Source organism: Mytilus edulis, chromosome 14 (genome assembly GCF_963676685.1).
Source record: "Mytilus edulis chromosome 14, xbMytEdul2.2, whole genome shotgun sequence".
Lineage (NCBI taxonomy): Eukaryota > Metazoa > Mollusca > Bivalvia > Mytilida > Mytilidae > Mytilus > Mytilus edulis.
The window spans coordinates 34571190-34594479 of record NC_092357.1 but is presented as its reverse complement, the minus strand read 5'-3'; the positions used below and the strand labels follow the sequence as shown (position 1 = coordinate 34594479).

At 31.7% G+C, this 23290-nt stretch overlaps 1 protein-coding gene across 1 annotated transcript; it reads right to left on the bottom strand.

Moving 5' to 3' along the window:
- Window positions 1-11301: 11301 nt before the first annotated feature.
- Window positions 11302-22148, bottom strand: LOC139504142 (interferon-induced very large GTPase 1-like). The gene is made up of 5 exons (XM_071294201.1): window positions 22053-22148; window positions 21751-21766; window positions 17262-17558; window positions 16587-16799; window positions 11302-16187 (listed from the first exon to the last, which is right to left on the bottom strand). Exons 1-5 carry the CDS (start codon window positions 22146-22148, stop codon window positions 11302-11304), a joined length of 5508 nt encoding a protein of 1835 aa, XP_071150302.1.
- Between the last annotated feature and the right edge of the window lie 1142 nt (window positions 22149-23290).

Genomic DNA, 23290 nt, shown 5'->3' with positions numbered 1-23290 from the left:
GGGTCCTACACCCAAGGGATATTTAAACTCAAAAGTCGAAAATATGTTGACAACGCCATGGCTACAAAAGAAAAATACAAACAACAAGACACGAAACAGAGCATAGAAAACTATAGACATGTAGCAACACGAACCCCAGCAAAACAAGTTTTTTCATGTAGTGACATTTTGGAGATTGATACTCTATGTAATGTTCTAGAATCAATAACACAGAGCTGATTAAAGCCGATAAATCCTGCAGAACTGCTTGAAATCCTTTTTTATGGGTAAGAACCCTATTTTATTTCAGGAACAAGGTCATTGACGTTCCGTGCAACACGTGAGATGTTTAGCGCTATAACACCATGTTCAATCCACCATTTTGTATATTTGAGAATGCCTGTACCAAGTCAGTAATATGACAGCTGTTGTCAATTCGTTTGATGTGTTTTATCATTTGATTTTGCCATTTGATTAGGGAAATCACATTTGATGTTTGCAAAAAATGGGGGTTCAGTTTGTCATATTTGTTGATTATTTCACCGATCTTGTTGCATACATGTACCACCATCGGAAAACAAACCCGATATATGTTGTGTTAAGGGTTATATATGTATGCTGTCAATTTGTCATTACTAATACACATTTTGTTTAGAGGCCAGCTGAAGTCCGCCTGTGGGTGCAGGATTTCCCTTGCCAAAGTTAAAGTCACATTGGTGGCCTTCTGCTGTTTTCTGTTCTTTGGTCGGGTTGTTGTCTTTAAGACCAAGTTCCTAATTCTATACTTAAATTTATCCAATTCAATATGTACAGATCAATAAACTTCATTCCAGTAAAATTCCAAAAGAAAAAGGAGAAAACACTCTTTAAATTAGTTTATTTGCTTTCCATTGGTTGACAAATCTTAACTGTAAATCAAATCCAAATTTTTATAATAATTACTGCTTGAGAAGAATAAAAATCGATATTTTCAATTACCAAACATTTATTAATTATGTATCAGTTGTTTAAAGATAATATATTTGATAATTATTTTACATCTTAAAGAATTTGATTATTGACAAATATAAGCAATATTAAGAATAAATTGAAACATTTGACAAGATCTCAAACAATACGTTTACTTTTTTACATCATTATTCGTGAACATCTGGCCTATGTTAAATATATATACAATTTGCTATCATATCTGAGGTAAACCTATGAAAATCCGGATTTTTTTTCAGACATCAGTTGCTCATTCATTTTCAATATCAAGTTCTTCCATTCTTGTCGCCAAGCGATAACTGTAACCTGTGTAATGGCTAATTTATTGTGTTCCAAATTCTTATTTTTCTATTTCAGAATCAAATTGACTATTTTGGTCGGTCAGTATACAGTAAATTGTGTTATAAATTCTAATGATGCAAAGTTTACCTAAGTGCTAGGCATTTAAGTTGTTCCTTATTAGACTATCTGTACACACAAATGAAACTTCCTGTGGGAGGAGAAACATGTCACTAATAGTTGAATTGTAAAGAGAAAGTTTGCATTGTGATTTTACAGTAAATTGTGTAATACATTCAAAGTGATCAACAGTTGATCACATGACTAGGCATACACAGTTGTCTCGTTTTATCATAAGACTATCTGTGCTCGCAAATGTAACTGCATCTGAAATACAAAACATGCCACTGATAGTTGGAACTTCGAATCATGAATAGAAAGTTTGCATATCCACTCGGTTCTTCAAATGCCCATTCAAAATAAACCATTTCACTTCTGTCATTGTACTTTCATCCAAACGAGTCCTTAAACAATCCAAACATCTCAATATTATCTCTAGGACACACTCTTCTATTTCTGTAACAGTATATATCTTCAGAGAATCAGTGACCTATCGTATCATTAAATACATATATAGTTTATTTTCATGTATTTAAATATTTGAAATAGTCGGTCAATATTACAATTAGTTTCGTTTTGAACCAAACTATGAAGGCAAGTATCTATTTATTATTACTTCAATAGTAAAATCATGCACGCATATATACGCATAGATACTGGTAAGAAATAATTGAGTTGATGATGTAATATAATTTCACCTGGTGTTTCGGTTTAGGTTTTATATTACCTAGGCATTATCCTCATCAGGTACCCTAGCCTTACAGCAACATGACAAAATACACGATAATTTTGGGGCACGACACTCAGTGAATCATCTTTCTGTTTGCTTTATATTAAATTGCGAATATTGTGATATAGCTTAATCTACTACATTCTATTTAAGTTTAGAAGATGTTAAATATTCTTTCAAGTTCTTGTGTTTCTGGTATGCAATAATGGGTGATTTCATCACGAGACTTGATGTGTCTGTTTTTCATAGACATTATCTTAAGGTTCTCACGTTAATCTGTTTACGTTTAGTAGTAAGTTCAAATTGACCGGTTAGCAGGCAATATAATGAATAAGTTGATTCTTTATTACTGATCACTGTCTCTGTTGGAGAGATAAGTGTTGCAGTATTTGTTACAATAATTAAACTCTATTGGAGAGATTAATATGTAATTTAGTTGACTGGATAATCACTCCCTATTGGAGAGATTAATGTATAATATGCGAAATATTAAATCTCTATTGGGGAGATTAATGTATGCATATATGTTGCAGTTAACAGTTATAATAGTATTTTAACAACAGTGTATATGTACATGCCAGTATAAAACTTTGAATTAGATAAACATTTACAGAAATCTATCAACAAGGATGTATACAACAATTAAGTTAACAGGTTTTTAAAATAAGCTTAAAAGTAATATGGATGAACTTATGGGAGTATCCTTCATACAAAAGTGCCTTAGATATAGCAGCAGTTGATAAAAGACTGGTTGTGCCACCTCCGCCAGCAAATTAGGCAAACAAACAAGAAAAGGTGACCCCTTATGATAAGTTTAACAATGAATAAATGGGAAACATTTTTAATATCAATATAGTTAATATAATTTGACTATTTGTGGAGTCAATATGGATATTTAAAGCTTGTATATTGTTTAGCTGGTAACGGTTCTATTATTTGTCAAACAACACAGGATAGATGGTGACACAACTGTTCTATTTTTCGAAGTACATGGTAAATTTTCTGTATGCTTAATATCTGTAATTTCAGGAAAAAAAGTAGTCAGTACTTATTTTAAAAATAATATTTTATCAACTGAGTGTATTGGTTATTTCTGTTTGATTGCTTCCCAATATCTTTATACCCAACATCTTCTTTATTCATATATACTTTGTAGTTTTCAACAAAACGATCATATTTTATTAATTTAATGTTTCTTTATCCTTTGGATACTTGATGAGAATTTTAAAATTAAGTCCAAATTCTTACTTGAATCTTTAATATATTAACTTGAGTGGGGACGAAATGGAATGGGTGTCAATGGCGTCAATGAGTCAACTATCTACCAGAGGGAAAAAAAACAAAATTCATATTTTGGTGCATCCTGAAATAACTGCTGGTATAAAAATTCATGAAAACTGAACATGAATTAGTTTGTATGCCTCAGTCTCTGTGGCAGTCTCAAATACATGTGAAAGTTGGATTCAGTGTTTGTAGTTGAACTTAGTATGATGAACACCTAATCACAGAAAATTGATTGACTTCTTTCTTATTAGGAAATATTAACAATATAACAGTTGACTGAGTGGTCGTGAAGAGATCAAGATATGTGAACTTTCCAGAAAACTAGATTTCATACAGGGTAATAAACAGATTTGTATTAGCAATTTGACAGTAGAGTTACTCTCGAATTTTATCAAATTATCTAGTATATTAATAACTCTACCGTTCAAAATTTTATACCTCCCTATTTTGATAACATAGAACCACCTATGATTTCATACACCTACAAAAAAAACACCGCAGAAGTTTAATTTATAATTATACGTCGGTTACAACAGACGTGAATGTAGATAATAATACTCCTTTAAATTGAAACTGTGAATCGTCGAAGTTTAGGTATGTTCCCTATTGCCATGTTTTAACAGGTTACATTTCTCTAAATATTGACAATGCAATTTCCCATAGGAACTCCTTTTACGGCTAAAACTGTACCACTTTTACTAGGAAGTTGGAAAAAAATCTTATCCTAGAATTGAAAGTTCATATGCACTCAATTTTTTCAAATGTCAAAATATAGGGCTGTGAGGCATATTTTCAACGTTTATATGCCCTGAACTTTTTAGAGTTTAAACTAACACTAATTTTCTTAACTACCCCTACCTCGAATGAAGAGTTACCACGGATTCCAATGTTAACAATATGCACATGTATATTTACTGGTAACATTCCCAAGTTATGTCTCTATGATATAGAACACAGAGAACATAGCTGGGAACCAGTATGTAAACAAAATTAATTTTCTATGAATATTCTAAATCTCCCCAAAAGAGGCGTGTTTTGAGAAACAGCTGTAGTTACAAAGTACAACCTACAGGGGACCTCAATATCGTCTAGAACAGAGAGGTTAAAAACGTTTTGAAAAATTGACAAAATATCGTCCTCCATCTAAAAAAGATTGGAAAGAGTGTCGTCAAGTTACCAAAGATGGTCTTTCCTCGTTTCGTAAAAAGTGGTGTAAACGGAATATATCTGATAAAAAATATTTTGATTCTTATTTAAATAAATGTATGAATTTGGTAGATTATAGAATATCACATTTTGATAAAAATTTAGAAGTAAATAATAGAGTACATAATACGCCTATTTCCAGAAGCGGTTTGTGTTTGTGCTTGCATTTGAAGGTTCCTACTATGTTTTGGCTATCTAAACTTCACAAAAAAACATTTAAGTTTCGTTTCATCTCGGCCTCTAGTAAGTGTTCTGCAACTACTCTTTCAGTGTTTTTAACAAGTTCCTTAAGGAGGCTCGCGGGTACAAAAATTTCAGCAACAAATTATACATTTGTTTTTTCATAACAAATTTTATTTAGTACACTATTAGTTAGTACTTTATGAACAAAAGATTTACCCTAAAAAATCGATTCGGTTTGGCCCCAGATGACTTTTAAAATGTTTATTTCATTGATAAAGCTCCAAATTATCTCCCTTTGGTGCAAACATGCTATTTTTTGGCATGAAAATTGAAATATCTTTTTTTTACTCATCGGTAACCTATATTTTATATCATTGTTTTCAAATAAGCTATACATAAACTTAATAATTGTAAACTTTAAGCGATTTCTGTAATTAAGTTCTTTTTTTATTTCAATAGTACCTCTTTTTCTCCTATTACATGTATTAGTTCAACAGAAAAAAGTACCTTTACAAAAATGTATGCTTCTTCGAAGGCAAATTGTGAGCGTAAATGATCGGTGACCCCTCTTTTTTATTTTATTTTTCTATTAGGTATAAGATAAAGTTCATTTATAGAAAAAAAAATAGCGAAATCTTATATTTATTAAACCCGCGAGCACCCTATTAAAGAGCTTATCATAAACTATTGTAATAAAATATATGCACATAGTGCAATTAACTATTTTTGAAGTGTAAAAACTTATTTGGATGTTTTAGATAAATAACGTGCTTTTGATGATCCTTGTGATTCTCTTGACAGTTATGTTTTTCTACTCTTTACACTTCACTTCCACACTATCTTATCAAACAAAAGTTTCCTATTTAATTAAATGGTCGTTTGGTAAATCTGAATGCAAATATATTTGCTGCAACTCATTTAAAGCCTTTTTCTTCAATGAGAAAGGTAAATATACTAGATATACTTACCGGAGGTGTGATGAGATGATTAAAGCTGTTAATTTTCTCCTTGATAATATTTATGTACGTTTCGGCAACAAAGATTATCGACAGGTTGTAGGTATCCCTATGGGCACATATGGCGCCCCTTGAATAGCAGACTTGTTTTGTACTGTTATGAATCACAGTTTATGACTAAACTCAGTAAAGACCCGTCGAAATTGCATTTAATTGATAAATTCAACAACACTTACCGTTATCTTGATGATATTTTTTCGTAAATAATCAAGAATTTTCTCAATATACTGCTGAGATTTACTCCCAAGGAACTTACTTTAAACCAAAAATCAAAAATTAAATCTAAACGGTAATAACTGTCCTTTCCTAGATTTGGATATTTCGGTTTTAAACGGGAAACTCCACACTAAAATATACGATAAAAGGGACGATTTTTCGTTCCCTATTGTTAATTTCCCATTTTTAGATGGCGATGTTCCTTTGGCATCATCTTACGGTGTTTATATTTTACAACTCGTTCGCTATGCCCGTGTTTGTTGTGACGTTTTTGATTTTTACGAATGTTATCTATGTATTACGGATAAATTATTAAACCAGGTATTTCGTTACCATAAATTACTCAAAACCTTAACTAAATATTTCCATAGTTTTGGTTTTGAAGTTTGATTGTACCTGTAGAAAACTTATTTCAAACAGGATAGCACATCCTTATTTTTACGGAAATGTTGTTAACCGTGCCCGGTTAGAAATGATCCTGGTAAACTCCTTTAAATATACTTATTATAAAAGGTAACCAATTCAACCTAAAATCATTGAATATTGTTTTTATTGGTAGAAATATTTATTGTGTTATCAGAAAATTAAAAGCGATCTAAATATGACTAGTAGTACACATTCATAGATCTACAATCTGTCTATACCTGTATATTGGCATTGCACAAGGTCATGATTTTCTCTGATTGTTCATGACGTTTTAACACTAAATTCATTGGATGTTGGATGTGTACGGATTGATAATTAAGCCTTAAATGAATGTTTTTTTATTAGTTGTTATTGACTTTGAACTAGCTGTCATTTAACTGCAATAACTCTCAGATATGTACCTAGTGTCTTTTTGTTGTTGGGATGTACAAATAACAGGCCACGTCCATTTATATTTTGTCCATATGATGAGTTAAGCCTTTTATCAACTGATTTTTATAGTTCGTTTTTATGTTGTACTGTTCTACCACTGTCCCATGTTAGGGGAGGGTTGGGATCTCGCTTACATGTTTAACCCCGCAACATTATATATGTATGTGTCTGTCCCAAGTCAGGATCCTGTAATTCAGTGGTTGTCGTTTGTTTATGTGTTACATATTTTTTTTCGTTCATTTTTTTTTACATAAATGAGGCCGTTAGTTTTCTCGTTTGAATTGTTTTGCGTTGTTTTATCGAGGCCTTTTATAGTGGACTATGCAGTATGGGCTTGCTCATTGTTGAAGGCTGTATGGTGACCTATAGTTGTTAATATCTATGTCATTTTGGTCTATTGTTGAGAATTGTCTCATTGGCGTTCATACCATATCTTCTTTTTCTATTTGCATTTCACCTTTAATAATGAGGAATTCTCTAAAATATACTGCTAAGATGCAACTAAATGAACTTTTTGTAAATATGTCAAATATAAGCACCAATGGGTGTCCTCTCCTTGATTTGGATATAACAGTAATACACAATAAACTCTATACAAAAAATTACGAAAAAGTGGTGATTTGTTTTTGCAATATTGTTTATTTTCCTTTTTTGGATGGTGATGTTCCTTTGGCACCGTCTATAGGTATGAATATATCCTATTACTCATGCGCTATCACTACAAACCGCTGAGTCAGAAACAGTAAGGTCGAGCACAGTTTTTACTAGATAAGACTTTACATAAGCTCGGAAGTAACTGAACTAGACTTTGGTCTCGATTTCACTTTATAATTTAAATACACTATATAGTTATCTCAGTTATATATTGATCTGACAGAATACAAGTTTGTTTGATAGTTTGACGTATTGCTGTCAAATGTAAGGATTTTTAAATTAATCGGCAAAAAATAGCTAAAATTTGACTGAATTCAGATAGATACCTTTGAATTAAATATTTAAATTTGATATAATTTTTGTTTTGGCATTGCACACGGTCATGTTTTTATCTGACTACTAATGACGTCTTTACATTTGTACACTGCATCCATTGCATGTTAGATGTATACTCTTTGATATTTTAATCTAAGGTATATGCTTTTTATTATTAGTTTTTATTGTGTTCTGTGCGTTGAGCTGTCAGTAACTGAGGGTACCTTCAGATCTGTACCGTCATTTTGTCGTGAGGGATTGAATGAAATACCCTGCCACGTCCTGTCACGAACAAGTAGCATGGGAATGATGTACGATGAAAGATTTTAGACGGAGAAAAGTTTCAGCTAACAATTTTTCTATAAGCAAAGTCGAGTGTTAAATTTTCGATAATGGGCTGCATTAATGTATAATATTTGAAAGGCAAAATCACCAAACAAAATTGATCAATGAAGCTCGAAAGATGGGCTTACAATAGATAAACTTATGCAAATGGTTTTGTATACCAAAATAGCCTACTCAAATCCTAGAACGGATCGCAACATATTTACAATAAATTCTGAAACAGTAAATGAGTCTTGAATTTGAGGTCATATGCAACAAACATATGTCAAATGGAAACTTTACGCCACATTTCATTTGTGTTATGTATCATATGACTATTCAGTTATTTACCCTCAAACATATGAATCCAAACATTTCAAGTAACCGCCACCTCGTTTTAGACGCCATATAATTTGCCATCTGCTGCTTTGGTGCTGGTGACTAAACTGAGCATAGTATATTTATTTATAAGAACTTATCAAGCAACAATTGTATTTTTCTACATTAGTTCAAAGTAAACAACAAGACATATTATAATTATATTTTAATTTTTGAAATTACAAAAGCAATGTTGATATCGACAAAACCCATCTGTTGTAATAAAAATTATACAGACATTTTTTAAAACCTTTTAAGTTGTACGCCTAGGGTTTTGAAACTATATTTTTTCTTCTCATATTCAACAACGTTAACGTGAATTCATATAATTTATACATACAATTGTACATAAAATATCAATTATCTATTAATTTTTATGAACTTTGTGCAAACCACCTGACAGTGTGTTATCTTTGGTCCAACTTTTATTTGTGTACTTAATAAGCTACAGAGAAAATAACAAGCTTAAGGTTGATCAAAGGTATAAGTTTCCCGATATAGAGCTTTTTATACTTGTTTTCTTGCTACATGTAAAACAAATTAAAAAATCTCATCAGTCCAATATAATTTTTCACTTGAATAGTTATCTCCCCTTAAATGACTTAGTTGAAAAAATTGATTCTAACACATCAGTATTTGGTATTTGTTTCAATATTTTGGATAATGTAATAAATCAACAAGTTTTCCTCATATCAAAAACAGTGTAGCCAATAAAAATGCACGTCTGTCTACAAATTTGCAGATTGGGGCAAATAACTAGACTGATTATGTACTGCCATAGTACAATCCAAGATGAATCTACCTTAAGTAATTTATGTAAATAATATTCAAATGGTATAGGTTTTAAAAATTACAATTACATTAAACAAATTGTAAGTTCATCAAAGCTTACGTATTCTTCATTGATTATCTCATTTTAAATATGCATGTTGATGAAAATGTAACAAAAATGTTAAACAAAATTCAGTGTATGCTTACATGGACAATACAGAATGATATAGGAAAAGGATGCTAACTTTAAGACAACTTATCAAATAACCATGCATTCATAAAGTAATGCAAATATTGTCTTTAAAAAAATCAATTTTGAATAGTGTTTACTGTATTATAGGTTAAAATATTATCCCAGAAACTGTAGGGTAACAATTTTTAATAAAAAAACACAACTTGTTCGTTTTCAATTCTAAATAAAAATTCCAATGACTACACCTTGTTAATTAAAATGGAATGTAATATTATTAGTAAGCTTTTTAGTGAGTAGTACAGTTGTGCAATTTGACTATATAAATATAAAAATAATTCTAAAATTACACATTTGTTCATCTTATCCACTGTGTATTTCATTTACTATTGTCATTGTCAGTATTGATACATTTTTTACTATGAATCATGTGTTCAATTTGAACAATAGTTTCCAATAAGGTTAGAAGATGTATAATATGTTTCTTTAATTCTAACTCGATGTGTCCTTTTTCAGACCTGTTGATTATGTATATTAATATTCTGATTTACTATATAGTTACACCAATATAATTTTAAATCCACATGGAATCATAGAAAAATGGACTTGAATCGACCTCCAAACGATCCATGATTCTGCAATGAGGGTTCCCATCATTAAAAATTGAATAACAGATGTTTTGTTTTATTTCATCAAATATTTAGAACAATTTGACATTAGTCTATGCTTAATATTATTTATTTTTTTAAAGAATGATACTTTTTTTATTTGCTTAATTTAAAAAAAAAACATGATAATTTTGTGAGCGTAGCATGACGACGTTACCGAGGCTTTTACTTTGTTCAGACAATGGTCCATCTGTTTATATATACTGTAAAAATTGTGTGTCTATCTAAACATGTTAATCCATGTTGAAATACGTGTATAGTGTCAAATCATAAAATTACAAATGTTTTAGTTCTTAAAGAAAACTTGTTAGATTTCCGCAGCTATTTTTGTTGAATATATGCTGTGTGGGTACTGTGACGTTATGTATCCTACAGGAAAAATCAAAATAATAAAGAAAAACTCAACCTTGGCCTTCATGATATCTACCTCTACGTTTTACTCCATATACTTTGTAACAAAATGAAGATAATCAAATACCGGTACCCGTTGAAAATTATGTCATTTGGATATTATTATTTTTTAACCTTTATTGCAATTATTTATATTTGCTTTTTGTACACCTCATTTAAAGTCATTTTGGTAGATCCGGTATTGCTGATGATTTTTACTTAATGGTTTTGTTTATCTATTTATTGTTGTCTTCGAGATAATTAGTAAATTACAAAAAGACTATTGAAGTAATACCTACTACTTGTTCTACCAAGAGTCATTAAATGATTTTGGCCAAACAGTATTTTTGTAGATCTTGTATTGTGGATCTTTCTTTTTGTTTAAAGTGTCTATTTATCAATAACAATTTTCAGATAAAACTCAAAATTACGAATTTTAGTCAAACATTGTACTTGGAAAGCAAAAAAAACCATAAATACTATTTTTTTACAATGTAGTCCTTTTCATTTAAATTTCATATTTCTAGATTTATATTTTTTCGTGAAGAAATATATTCACCTAAATCGATAAATACGCCTGCATAACTATCAAATATAACTCGTGAATATCTCTTGGGTTTGATAAGAAGCAAAAATGCATTATAGAACAAAAAATCAATTGTCTCTTTAGAATTGTTGTAATAGTTAATGGAGATTTGATGTTCACAATACCGACTACGAAATTGAGATGTTTTAAGCAAAAACACATCAATCTTATGAAGTGTTTGATATGCTCTTTATTGCTTGCTCTTTAGTTATTTTCCACCAATCTGATGGTATATCAGGATGCTCAATGCTATACATTTCTACAAGCTGGTGGTGATATCTACAGATAACCCACATCCAGTACCGAGAAACATCAGAAGATGGAAAAATATCCCAGTCTGGGTGACGTTTCTTATATTCTTTGTAGAATTTCCATTCTTCATTGTCATCTGTTGTATTCCATCGGTATCTTTTGTCAGTTGAAACGTTGTAATTGCAGAAACTAATTACCATCTTGTGTGTATAATGGTCTCGAAATCCCCGGATTCCAATAGGTCTGTGTTGTATACACTGGTGTGCAAATCCAAGACTGATATGATCTTTATCAGTATTTTTGCAGGTTTCAAAGCAGAACATACATTTGGCCTCACATCCCCACAAACGGTTCATAATTTTTGGAATAGGACTTTCACTCCACTGTACGTTTTCTGCAGTTGTTGTCTGGAATGTCGCTAAGACTTCACTCTCTGTTAATTTCAGGTTATCTAGTAACATCTTGGAGAAATTCGTTATATCTGAAACATTTCTTCCCTGGACATGTATAAGAGTGTGACTTGATAAAGGTAAATAATTAGAATCCCCAATACTTTTTAGAAAATATTCGATCCACTGTTTTATATCAGATTGTTCATGTTCAGAGCAGAGTGTATCTGTTACTTGTATAATCTGTGACAACTGACAAAATATTTCATGTATTCGTTTGTTTGCAAAATCTGCATATTTTGTTATTTGTACATTGCCTTCAAGTTTGAAAATTATATCATTAGTGAATTTAGTTATCCACAAGTTTGCAAAGGTGCTTGGTTCCTTGATAAATGATTTGTACTCGTCAAAATCGTCAGTATTGGCTAAATATACCATGATGTCCTTCATCAGACTAAATTTTGCATTGCTGAATAGGAGCAAAATATATTCTTGAACATCTATGGGCAACAATAGTGTCACGTGTTCTACTATAGTTTTTATAATTGCTACATTAAAGAACCCAGCAGCTATTACGTCTTCTGTCTTTTCTTCTACTAAGTTAATGAAGAGGGACCATGCTGTTCCTTTGTAACTTTCCATCTGACCTTTAGGACTGTGTTTTTTATTGTACCTTTCATTCAATTTTGTAAAAAATGGTGTTACATGCATAGCAACGTGGTTTACAATCATCGCCCGAAACGGTGGAAGAAGATTAAATCGATAGTCATTCATAATATGATCATTGTGACTATCTATGTCATTCACTATTATATTCATTAATTCAGTAACATATGAAATATCGAACCTAATATCTTGCGAGTCCAGTTCCAATAGCTTGGAATCAATTTTTCGGAATGTTTGGTTAACGATGTCAACAGTTTGATGTCTACAGATTATTGACTTCTCCTTTATAAGTTTGAATTTCCAAGACGTACTACGACTGAAGTGCTCTTTTGAAATACTGGACTCGCTAATACTTCCATAAATCTTTTTTAAAACATCATATGGTTGGTCTTCCTTCAATCGGTTCTGCTTAAAGAATGCTGCATCGCTTGGAAATTTGTCATATAACAGATTTTCAATCTGATCGGCAATCGACATTATCTCGATATCATCTTTTAGACCTAACTGATTAATCCATGAACTCCAGAAATGATTGAATTCGTCTTCTAAATTATCCTTGTCCGGTTTGTTTCCATGCATTTTAACTGCTAGCTTAGTCGCAAGCATGTTAATTTCAATCTCGTGATTCGTCTTCTCCCTTATTTTCAATCTCTGAACTTTAATTTCTTCTTTGATATTTCTGACATATGTTTTTGCTTTAAAGACAAATTGTTCTGCTATCATTTTAAATCTTGTTTTCTTATTCTCAATCCACTGAATCATAACATCTTTCAGTGTACTTCGTTCAACAAATGAATCGAGTTCCTTGCATAAACCTGTTACCTGCTGTGTTATATCGACAGGAACACGAGCAACAATATTTGAAAAAGCCTGCTCTAAATCGGTATCATTCAGACAGTTTACAAGAATGCTTTTTGCATCTGATCTGACAAACTCGAGGACAAATTTTTCCAAGCTCCATGTTAGACTCTGGCAATGTCGTTCCATACTGTTGTAGGCTTTTACTTCCAGACTATTCCTAAAGCTGAAAACGAAATCATCTTTCAAAATGCCAACCCATAAATCCTCAATTCGTGAAATGGTATCAGTGATAGTTAAATATGTCTCTCTCTCTGTCATGGAAGCGGAAAAAAACAACGCATTCTTCACTTTTTGAACACATTTACTGTAACCCAGGTTTACCGGAGCCATTGGAGGGTCACCTTGCCAAAGATCAGAAAAATACCAAACATTTTCCTCACTATCAAAATCTATTACTTGACTGAAAGCATTGATGTCGGCTATATTTTCTTCACATGCTGCCTCTTGCGTCATTTTGTCCAAAATTTCTACAAATCTTTTTCTTTGTTGTATCATTTTGTCATTGGCATCCGTAGCGGAAACATTCTGATGAACAAACACGCACTTCTGTTTTAAGTTAATTCGGTCATTAGCAAGTTTGAGTCTGAGAAAAGCATGCACAACAATCTGTAAAACATCTTGTATTTCAGCAGTATTCTCTCCCATGGCATTCACAATCGTAACATCCCCTAATCCAATAACAAATGTAGCAAGCTCGTTATCATGACTATATTTTTCAAGAGCTAGTTCTGGAGCTCGAAGTCCTTCTGTATCTATCACAAGAACATAATCATAAGCTTTTGTTTCATCCCGAGCAGGTACAAGTTGCATAAACACACCTCTTGTACAACGTCCAGCGCTTACAGCAAACTGTAAACCAAACATAGTGTTTAGCAAAGTTGATTTTCCAGAACTCTGAATTCCTAAAACAGATAGCGTCAGTAACTTTTTGTCTCCTATCATTTCCCTTAGTTTTTCTAAAACTGCTTTAATCCAAAGCAGAGGAACATTTGCTGTATCGCCGTCCATTACTTCAAAGGGATGTCCCAGTAATAGAAGTGTTGAACTAATCTCTGGCAATACAGATCGAATTTTTACAGACGTTAGAAGGTTACATTCTATGTTAGCTTCGTACATTTGGCCCATTTCGCGACATAAATGTTCAAACCCGAAGGAAGCGTCTGCCAATTCAAATTCACGTTCACTAAGTTCATGACATAGTCTTTCAATTGTTAAAGCACTACCGTTTTGGTCTTGGGCAGATTTCAAGTCCTGCCATTTTGACTTGTATTTTGCGAGATATTTTGGTAGAATATTCCTCGATCTATCATCAAAAAATATCTTCAACCACATAACCAGGACAGTTAGTTCTGTTTTAGAAGGTAAAAAATGTTGTATTGTTTCAATAAAAGTGCTCATAAGAGGGCCGAGATTTTCACAAATTTTTAATTGTGCCCGTCTTGCTTCCGTCATTTTATTACTCATTATCCCCCTTTCTTTTAAAGTTTTGTACGTTGACGATTTGTTGAAAGATTTTTGGTTAATGCTCCATTCTTTCCATGGCTTTCCTTGAAGAGGTACTAGCTGTGCTTTAATACCCGAATGCATTGTTGGAATATGACTTGTTATTTTGTAAGCTGCTTCCTTCGTACTATTGTATATAATTTTGTTTTCGTCTAAACAGGTCTGTTTATCAATGTCTGTTTGCAGTCTCTGACCAAGAGATAACAATGGCCGTGGTACAACCAAATCTGATAAGAATTTTTTAATCTCTTTTTTAAGATCAGAAAAACTTCTCACATGACCATCAACAGCTGTGATGTTTATCTTAGTTCGGTCCTTATACTTGCTCGTTTTACCTAAGAAAGTTTTAAGTTCATTTCTTAACACACCTTTATTACACTTTATTGCATCGATTGACAAAATTACCATAACATTTGTGTTGTACACGTCTGTAAGCAACTGCATTAACCGTTTGTTCTTCAATTCATAAATTTCCACCATAATGACTATTGCATCAGATAAGTGTGTCATCAAAGATACCTGTTGCTTATGAACATCACAATCACCTCTTAGATTGAGACAAACAGTGACATTAGAAAGAAGTCTACTGTTCGTTGATGGTACATACCAGGCTATTTCTATCAAGCCATTGCTTATCCTTCTAGTGGTTGAACCAAGCGGCCTGTCTTTGTTGAAGAATGTACAATGATACTGGTCTGAAATGATCTCATTAATCATTCTAGACTTCGAAACAGATGAATATCCCATTCTAACAAATGATACAACATTACAAGGACAGTCAACTGCACTGATGGGAGATTCTTCTCGCTCTATAACAATCGGTCGAATTGGCCACACAGATACAAACATGGCTTCGTTTCTGGATTGTGGAAAGACAAATGGAATGGCAAGGCGGCACATGAACATTTTTGAAGCAATAATCTGTTTGACTACAGGCGAGCAACATTTGAAAACAGCAATGGTTAAGTCAGTTGGATTTACTCTACTCGATAAGTCATCATTTCCAAGAAAATCATCTAAAATGTCGACCTGTTTATTACATTCATCAGATACATTTTCAAAAAGTTCTAAATATTCTTCTAAAATTTTGTCACGAGCTTCAAAATTTATGGAAATCATTTTCTCTAAAAATACCCAAGGGATATTACTAAGCTCTGTTTTTGAATGAGCTCCTTGTATCTTTATGATATCAAATATACCTATCTTATCTGGATAATACATTTTTAATCCTAATTCAGTCAATAGTTCAAATTCTGATTTATATGTCAGAGCTTGGGCTTGTTCCGTTTCTTGGTTAATGTCCATGTTTTGAATCAGAGAATTGACTGCAGTAGTACTGTGGATGTCCGCAAAGTTATTTCCACGAGATGTTGATTCATTGGCTGTAATAAAAACGAAGGTTTAAGACAGAGTTTAAAACATTACACCTATCTATACATAAGCACATATAGTGTTAATAATTTAGTATCGATAAAACTAAAAGTGTTGTTACAAACATCAAATTATAATATCAATATATATATTATGCACATCTCGAAAAAGATACAGATTCTCATTTATAAGCAATATATTCAATATATCATTTGTCTCATTGTTATGTATTAGATAACTTTTTTTTTCTTCTTGCATTCTATAAAACCAATGAAACCTATCATACGTGTACCTGTTTATTGTCCCAGTTAAAAATTCCCCACTATTCACCGAATCTGTTGTTCTTTAAGGACAAACCAAACAAGAAAACTCACAAAATGCTCTATGTAAATTCTATCACTATAATATACCTCCTGGTAATAATATTGCTGTAACTTCTTTTTCTGGGAACAACTGTGTCTTTGTTAAAATGTTCTCCAAAAAACCACCAATACTCTCTTGTAAGGTGTTACTGGCTAGTAATATCTCGTTGTCTACCTCTAAATCCATTAAAAGAGAATGACTCCCATCAGAGCTAGAATAAAACTCCTCTGCTGTTTCAAAATCATTAATCTCAAAGCTCACTGAAAGGATATATAATGTATATATTTTTAAAAGAATCATATGCATGCAGTATCTTCTAGATTATAGAATTTCCATTTCATTTTCGAATAAAGTAACAAATAGCACACATCAGTATTACAAAACTGCAAGTATCTAAAAAGTAAACGTTACGATATAATAAACAGTAATAGAATGGAAAAAAATGAGGACTCAAATTTACTGAGATCAAATTAAAACGACAGTGTCTGTAAACTCGTCTAATCAGGACAAAAATTAAAAAAAAAAGGCCAATTACTTATATAGAACGTGAAATAGAAAAAAAAACAATAAAACAAGATAAGTATGGACATTTGGGCAAATTTATCGAACCCAGCTATATTGTTTTCCTTTTATCCTTATCAAAATTCTAATTTAGTAGCTTTATTTGAAATTTCTTTTATTCACGTTGGAAATATGATTGAATATGCATGATAGTTAGTTACCTTCTTCAACTGCTATAATAACATCAACTACTGTCTCGACATGGAGCTCGTGTATATTTCCTATTTTGAAAACATGTTCTAAGAAATGCATTAGGTCACACATCAGATTTTGCTGGTGTTGCAATACTCTATTCAGAACCGTCACTTTCAAAATTAAACTTCCTTCTCGTGCACCTTTGAACTGAATAGTGGCGGATCCGTCATTCAGCTGATCGGCAAGAGAATTCAATAAAGCTATCTTTTCTTCGACACCGTCTATTCCTTTAACAATGATCATAAGTGGTGTGGATGATGAATCTAATGAAAAAAATGTTAATTAAATGTAGAGAAAGTTATGATTAAAACCAAGACAATTAGAGAGTGAAGCAGATAGGAAAGTTAAGTTAATGCGACAAAAGGGTGGATACATTCAGTTACTCATAGCTTATATTGATAAAATTGTACTTGTTCTATGTAGAGAAAAGACAGCAGATAACAAGTTAAACTGTATTCTATATTCTTAGAAATGATACCCTGCTTTTTTCAGTTGATAGCTCTGCATTTATTTTAATAAACTTAGGATTTTCAAACTTTTTGCCCTCGAACATCAATGAAGGAAGTTTATTGTCTAAATGCGCATCTTGTGCAGAAAATTCATACCAATAATGGGTATAAAAACGTATTCGGCTAACAAGAAGTGGACAAGTCATGGATGTAAAATCACATCATGGAGTAAATTATACCAATAAAATTTTTGAAATCTTGATATATATAGTTCCTGAGATAAATGCAGACAAAAAAATCATGCATGATCATTATGTGTTAGAAATGTTTAAGTATTAGATAAACAGGAATTTTTCAGGGGATGAATCTGGAAATGAAATAAGACTTGGCTCAAAATCTCTTGAAGATTGATTTCAAAACTCAGGAAGCTCTTAAATATATATAAAGATATATTCAATGACCGATAGGCAACTGAACTTAGTGGATTCTTTTTTTTAAATGAAACAATTTTGGTACAGTAATTTAGTCTTCTCTATAACTTCGCTATGTGAAGTCTTATTAAAAGCATATTTGTCGATTTTTAAGTGTAATATGCTTGCCTAATTTAATACGAGCATTCCGAAAATAGTCTTTATTTTTGTTTTATCATACTAATCTTGTGTTTCCTATGGTGAGTTTTTCTGTACAGGCTTTAAATATTCACTCTGTTGTGTAAATTCCTCTTACCAGTAGAGGTAAAAAAAAATAAAGTTTAAGTATGGGACATACATCCAAAATTGAAATAGTCAATGAAACAAATACAATCTTTTTTTCCAGTATTCAATATTATTATGACTTCAGTTTTAAAAATTAAAAAGGCAATTAACAAAAATGCTGTAAGAAGAATCATAACAACTGTTTTTTTTTCTTTCCAAATAAATAAAAGAAAAACAGATACCGTAAAGAGAGTGGTAAAAAGGAAAACACAAATAGATATTTAATGAGCGTTATTATGGTTCAAATCTTAATTCTGAATTTGAACCAGAGCATGTGCAAATTGGTGTGCAAAAACAGCAAGTTGTAGACGTATTTACAAAATTATTCGCTGAAAGAAGGGATAGGTTTGAGGACATCCTTTTAACAACAAAAAGTATAAACATAATTACCCAGTATTTCCGAGAAACTTTGGTTGAATATTTCATTTACTTATATTGTCTGTTATTTTTATTTTTTGTGGCATTCGTCTACCGTAGAATAAGAAAATGGGAATGTAATACCTAAATTTACGATTTGCATTATGCTTTAATTTTATTCTAAAATGGCATACCCACTTTGCATCTAGTTTTCGACTTTTTATATATTTGATTTTACATTTGAATCTTTAAATCTTTGGTTTCATTAGAAATAAACATAAGCTTTGAATTTGCAATAACATGGATCGGTTTAACAACGTCTATTAATAGGGAATCCTACATGTATATATAAGAATAAGATGAATATTCTTCGTAAATCAAAATCAAAACGATAGAGTCTGTTTTTGTAAAATGACTGAATTTTAAGGCTTTTTCTAAAGACATAAAGACGTAAAGCTACCCATTTCCATTCTCAATTTTATTTATAAAATACCTAGAAATAAAAATACCTAGTCATTTTCTAAATGCCTGAAATTTCTAATGAAAATTGAATCGTTTCAAATTGTCATTTCGGGCCATTTATAGCTGACTATGCGGTATGGGCTTTGCTCATTGTTGAAGGCCGTATGGTGACCTATAGTTGTTAATTTCTGTGTCATTTTGGTCTCTTGTGGAGAGTTGTCTCATTGGCAATCATACCACATCTTCTTTTTTTATATCCTCAGTTTTATGCAAATTTTAATTATATGAAATGCATGAAATAGATGATAAAAATATCTTGTAAAGCAAAAATTTGTGAGTGAAATAAATAGTATTCTTCAGAAAAAGTAGCAAGCAGGTATGTTTTGTAAATAGAACATCTGCTTTGCTCTGTATTTAAGAGGGTAATTAAATGCCCTTCACTTTACAATGACAGACGGGCACATTTTTGTTTTACAACAGAACAAAGATTTGAAACCAAATTAATTGAAAATGTTGATTCTATTAATCAGAAATGTGCAATATGGAACACAGAAAAATATAAAACTATTTTGAATTCAATCAGATTTAAATAATTGAACATTTCTAAAGTATTTTCATATGCAAAGGTACGTGCATTTATTTTAAAGCTATAATGTTGATAACAGTTTAAAAAAAAACATCAGTAAAAAAATGAGTGTCCTGGGAGCCTGGATCACTCAAATAATACAACAAAAAAATCTGATGCACACAAGGAATATTATCAAGAAAAGGTCAAATCAAATAAGGACCGTTTATAATAAGCTGGTGACTTATGAAAGATATAGCGAATCTATTATTGTTATGTCCCTGTAATAATTACCGTACTTAGTGTGCATAAAATATTTGCCACTGCACCCAACAAATAATCGACGTACGATGAGACTTATTGTTTTACTGGTTTGTTTAATATTTCCAGTCGTTCTTTTTTGTGTATATTTCATTCTGGTTTCTTTTTTCAGGCATTTTTTAAATTGCCTTAGAATTTTTCAGGCATTTTTCAAATTGTCTGAAAAAATAATTATTTTTTAAAATCGTTTAGCTGGTGCAAAGATGTTATTTTCCCTAGAAAGGGTTTTCGTCGTGTTTACAACGCTTAACTCTCACTTCACGGGTTATCGGATATACGACATCTCCATTTGGACTGGACATGGCTGCGTACGTATTTATCCATTTACAAATCCCTAAAGAAGAGTTTACCCTCGGACGTGAAGAGTCAAGAGATATCAATTTTTTCTATATAACCAAATCATTCCTTGTTCTTGAGTACCAGAAGACACGGGCATACATTAAGGTGACAGCAACATAACGACGGAGACAAATCAAATAATTTAGAGTCAACATAGCGCATACATGTAACTATGTTTTTACAGATATCAATCACAAAACCGCCAAATGACTTAAAAAAGAGAGTTAGTTAAATATTATTCACCGTTAAAGATATCCCAACAGGCACAAGAACATTTTTTGTGGTTGAAAAATGTCACCTTCTTTTTTTCAATCTTGATAAGTTGAAATCAGAACGGTATAATAAAAAAAAACAGTAAAAGATAACACTTCACTATAGAGTAAAGATTAAAAAAATGATGAAAATGGAGGGTTGTTTTATCATCTAGGGACATGGATGGTTGTATTTTTATCTAGTGACATGGAGGGTTGTATTTTTATCTAGTGACATGGATGGTTGTATTTTTATCTAGTGACTTTCTGTCCTACGTTCATCAACCGGCCGTTTCATATACGCTTTCGCGCATGCTACGTCGACGTACTGCCAGCGAAATTTAAAAAAACCTTTTGTTTCAACACGTCAAAAAGTTGTCCAAATGAACAGCGATGATTTCGCGGGCATATTCTAGTGATATGAAAATAAACCATTCTTTGTACGAGATGAAATTTAAAGATGCGGTATGATTCTAAATGAAAAAACTCTCAACCAGAGACCAAATGCCATAGAAGTTAACAGCTAAAGGATACCATACGGACTTCAACAAAAACAAAACATAAAGCTACATGTAAACAGATCCACAAAATGACAAAAGTGAAACAATTTCTCAGAGAAGAATATAAAAATCTTATCTATGTACACAACGACAGAGGCAAACCGACTACGATATGCTATGCAGAAACAAACGACAACCACTGAACTACAGGCTTCTTATTTTTTTAGTTATATAAAAATAAAATTCTTAAAATACGGAATCATTATTTATTCATTTGCTAATTTTTCTTCTCATTAAGAAATAGATAATTCGGCATTTCTTGTTTTTTATTCTATAAAACTACGACACGAAACAACCCAAATATACTTACGCACTAAACAAAAAAAAATGAACATACAAGTTTCCCCTTTATAAATATAATTGAAGCCTTCCGATAAAAAAAATCTTCATTGTTACCTGCAAATTGGGATTGCTGGAAAGTAATGAAAAAATGCATAAAACAACAGGTTTGTTTTTGAATTTATAAATGTAACGTTTCTTTTGTCCAAGAATATACCCAAAAAGAAACGTAGTCATATTTTGATCATGCATATGAAGTCCGCGAATGACAAGTCAACAGGACAATTTATCAGCACGCATTCAGTTGAAATAGTGCGTTAAAATGCAGTATTTCATTTATTTCAAACAAATTCATGTATTACCAAACCGGCTGCAAAAGAACACATCTGACAGAGCCGTTACAATTCTGAATCACTTACCGCTACATATTGGGTTTCCATGGTATCATTCATGCTTTCGTATTTTTCTATAGTAAAACGTAAGGCATTAAATCTAGCATTGTCTGTAGAACACATTTTTTTCACTATTTCTTCAAAATGATTTGGGGAAAATTATTATAAAAGAGTAATAATTCTACTCATCAGAGTATGTTAAGATGCATATTTTCGATTGAAGGGTAAAAAACTTGGGGGAAGGGGCTGGACAGTGGGTGGCCGTAATACAAGGCAAATTCCCCCCCCCCCCCCCAAAAAAAAATAATAATAAAATATCTAGATTGTAAAGGCAGATTAAACTCATTAATACATTTATGAATAAATCTTGTTTATTTACAGCAATTTTGTCACGGAATTATCCATGGCCATAAACTTACGTACATATTATTCTGTTTTGTATCTGTATTCCAAGACTTTTGTGTATTTTGTAGAGAGTGCAATATGACCATTACGTTGTTAAATTTATAGAAGTTAGTGGATACATACATTTAACAAATCGCTAAAAGTATAAGTAAGTTACGCACGGCCGTAAAATCCGTTACAAGCAGCCGTTCTATTTTCATTTACGTACGGTTTTTCGCAATCTAATTAAAATATTGATCTCTGAGCTGATATAGTGTAGTATAACGTAATCAGAGATCAAAATTTTAATTAGATTGGGCTTCCCGTTTTTTTTAAAGTCGAATAAAACCATTATATCGTTATTTTATCTACAGAACACTTGATATTCGTGTTGTTCTTTAATTCACACCGACAATTTCCAATTTTCTCTTATCTATCAAAAATGCTTTCGGAAGTAAACTATATTAAAAAAACAGGTTGCCTTTATGATAATTAAAATTTGGCGAAAAGAATATATGCATCTTTTTGTTTAAGGCTTGAATGTTATTTAGCTTTTGTTTGGTTATTTTTTAGGGGGTAAAAATCTTTATGTGTCGCCTATCGTGTCGACACCAAGTCTTTTCAACTCCGTATCTTCTTTTTTTTTTGTTTGATGGACTGCATTCTTATTGACACATTTTTTTTGTTTCACTTTGTATCTTTCAACAGTAGGACAATCGGAAGCGCCTGAGTAAGGATTTCGGCGCTCAGTGATACGGTTCACTAGACGACGTTGTCAACACGTAATGGCGGCCAGAACTTTACGTTGAATTTTGCATTTCAGGCTGATAAGTTAATGATATCATAATGTGATGATTGAACATTATACTATACACGATAAC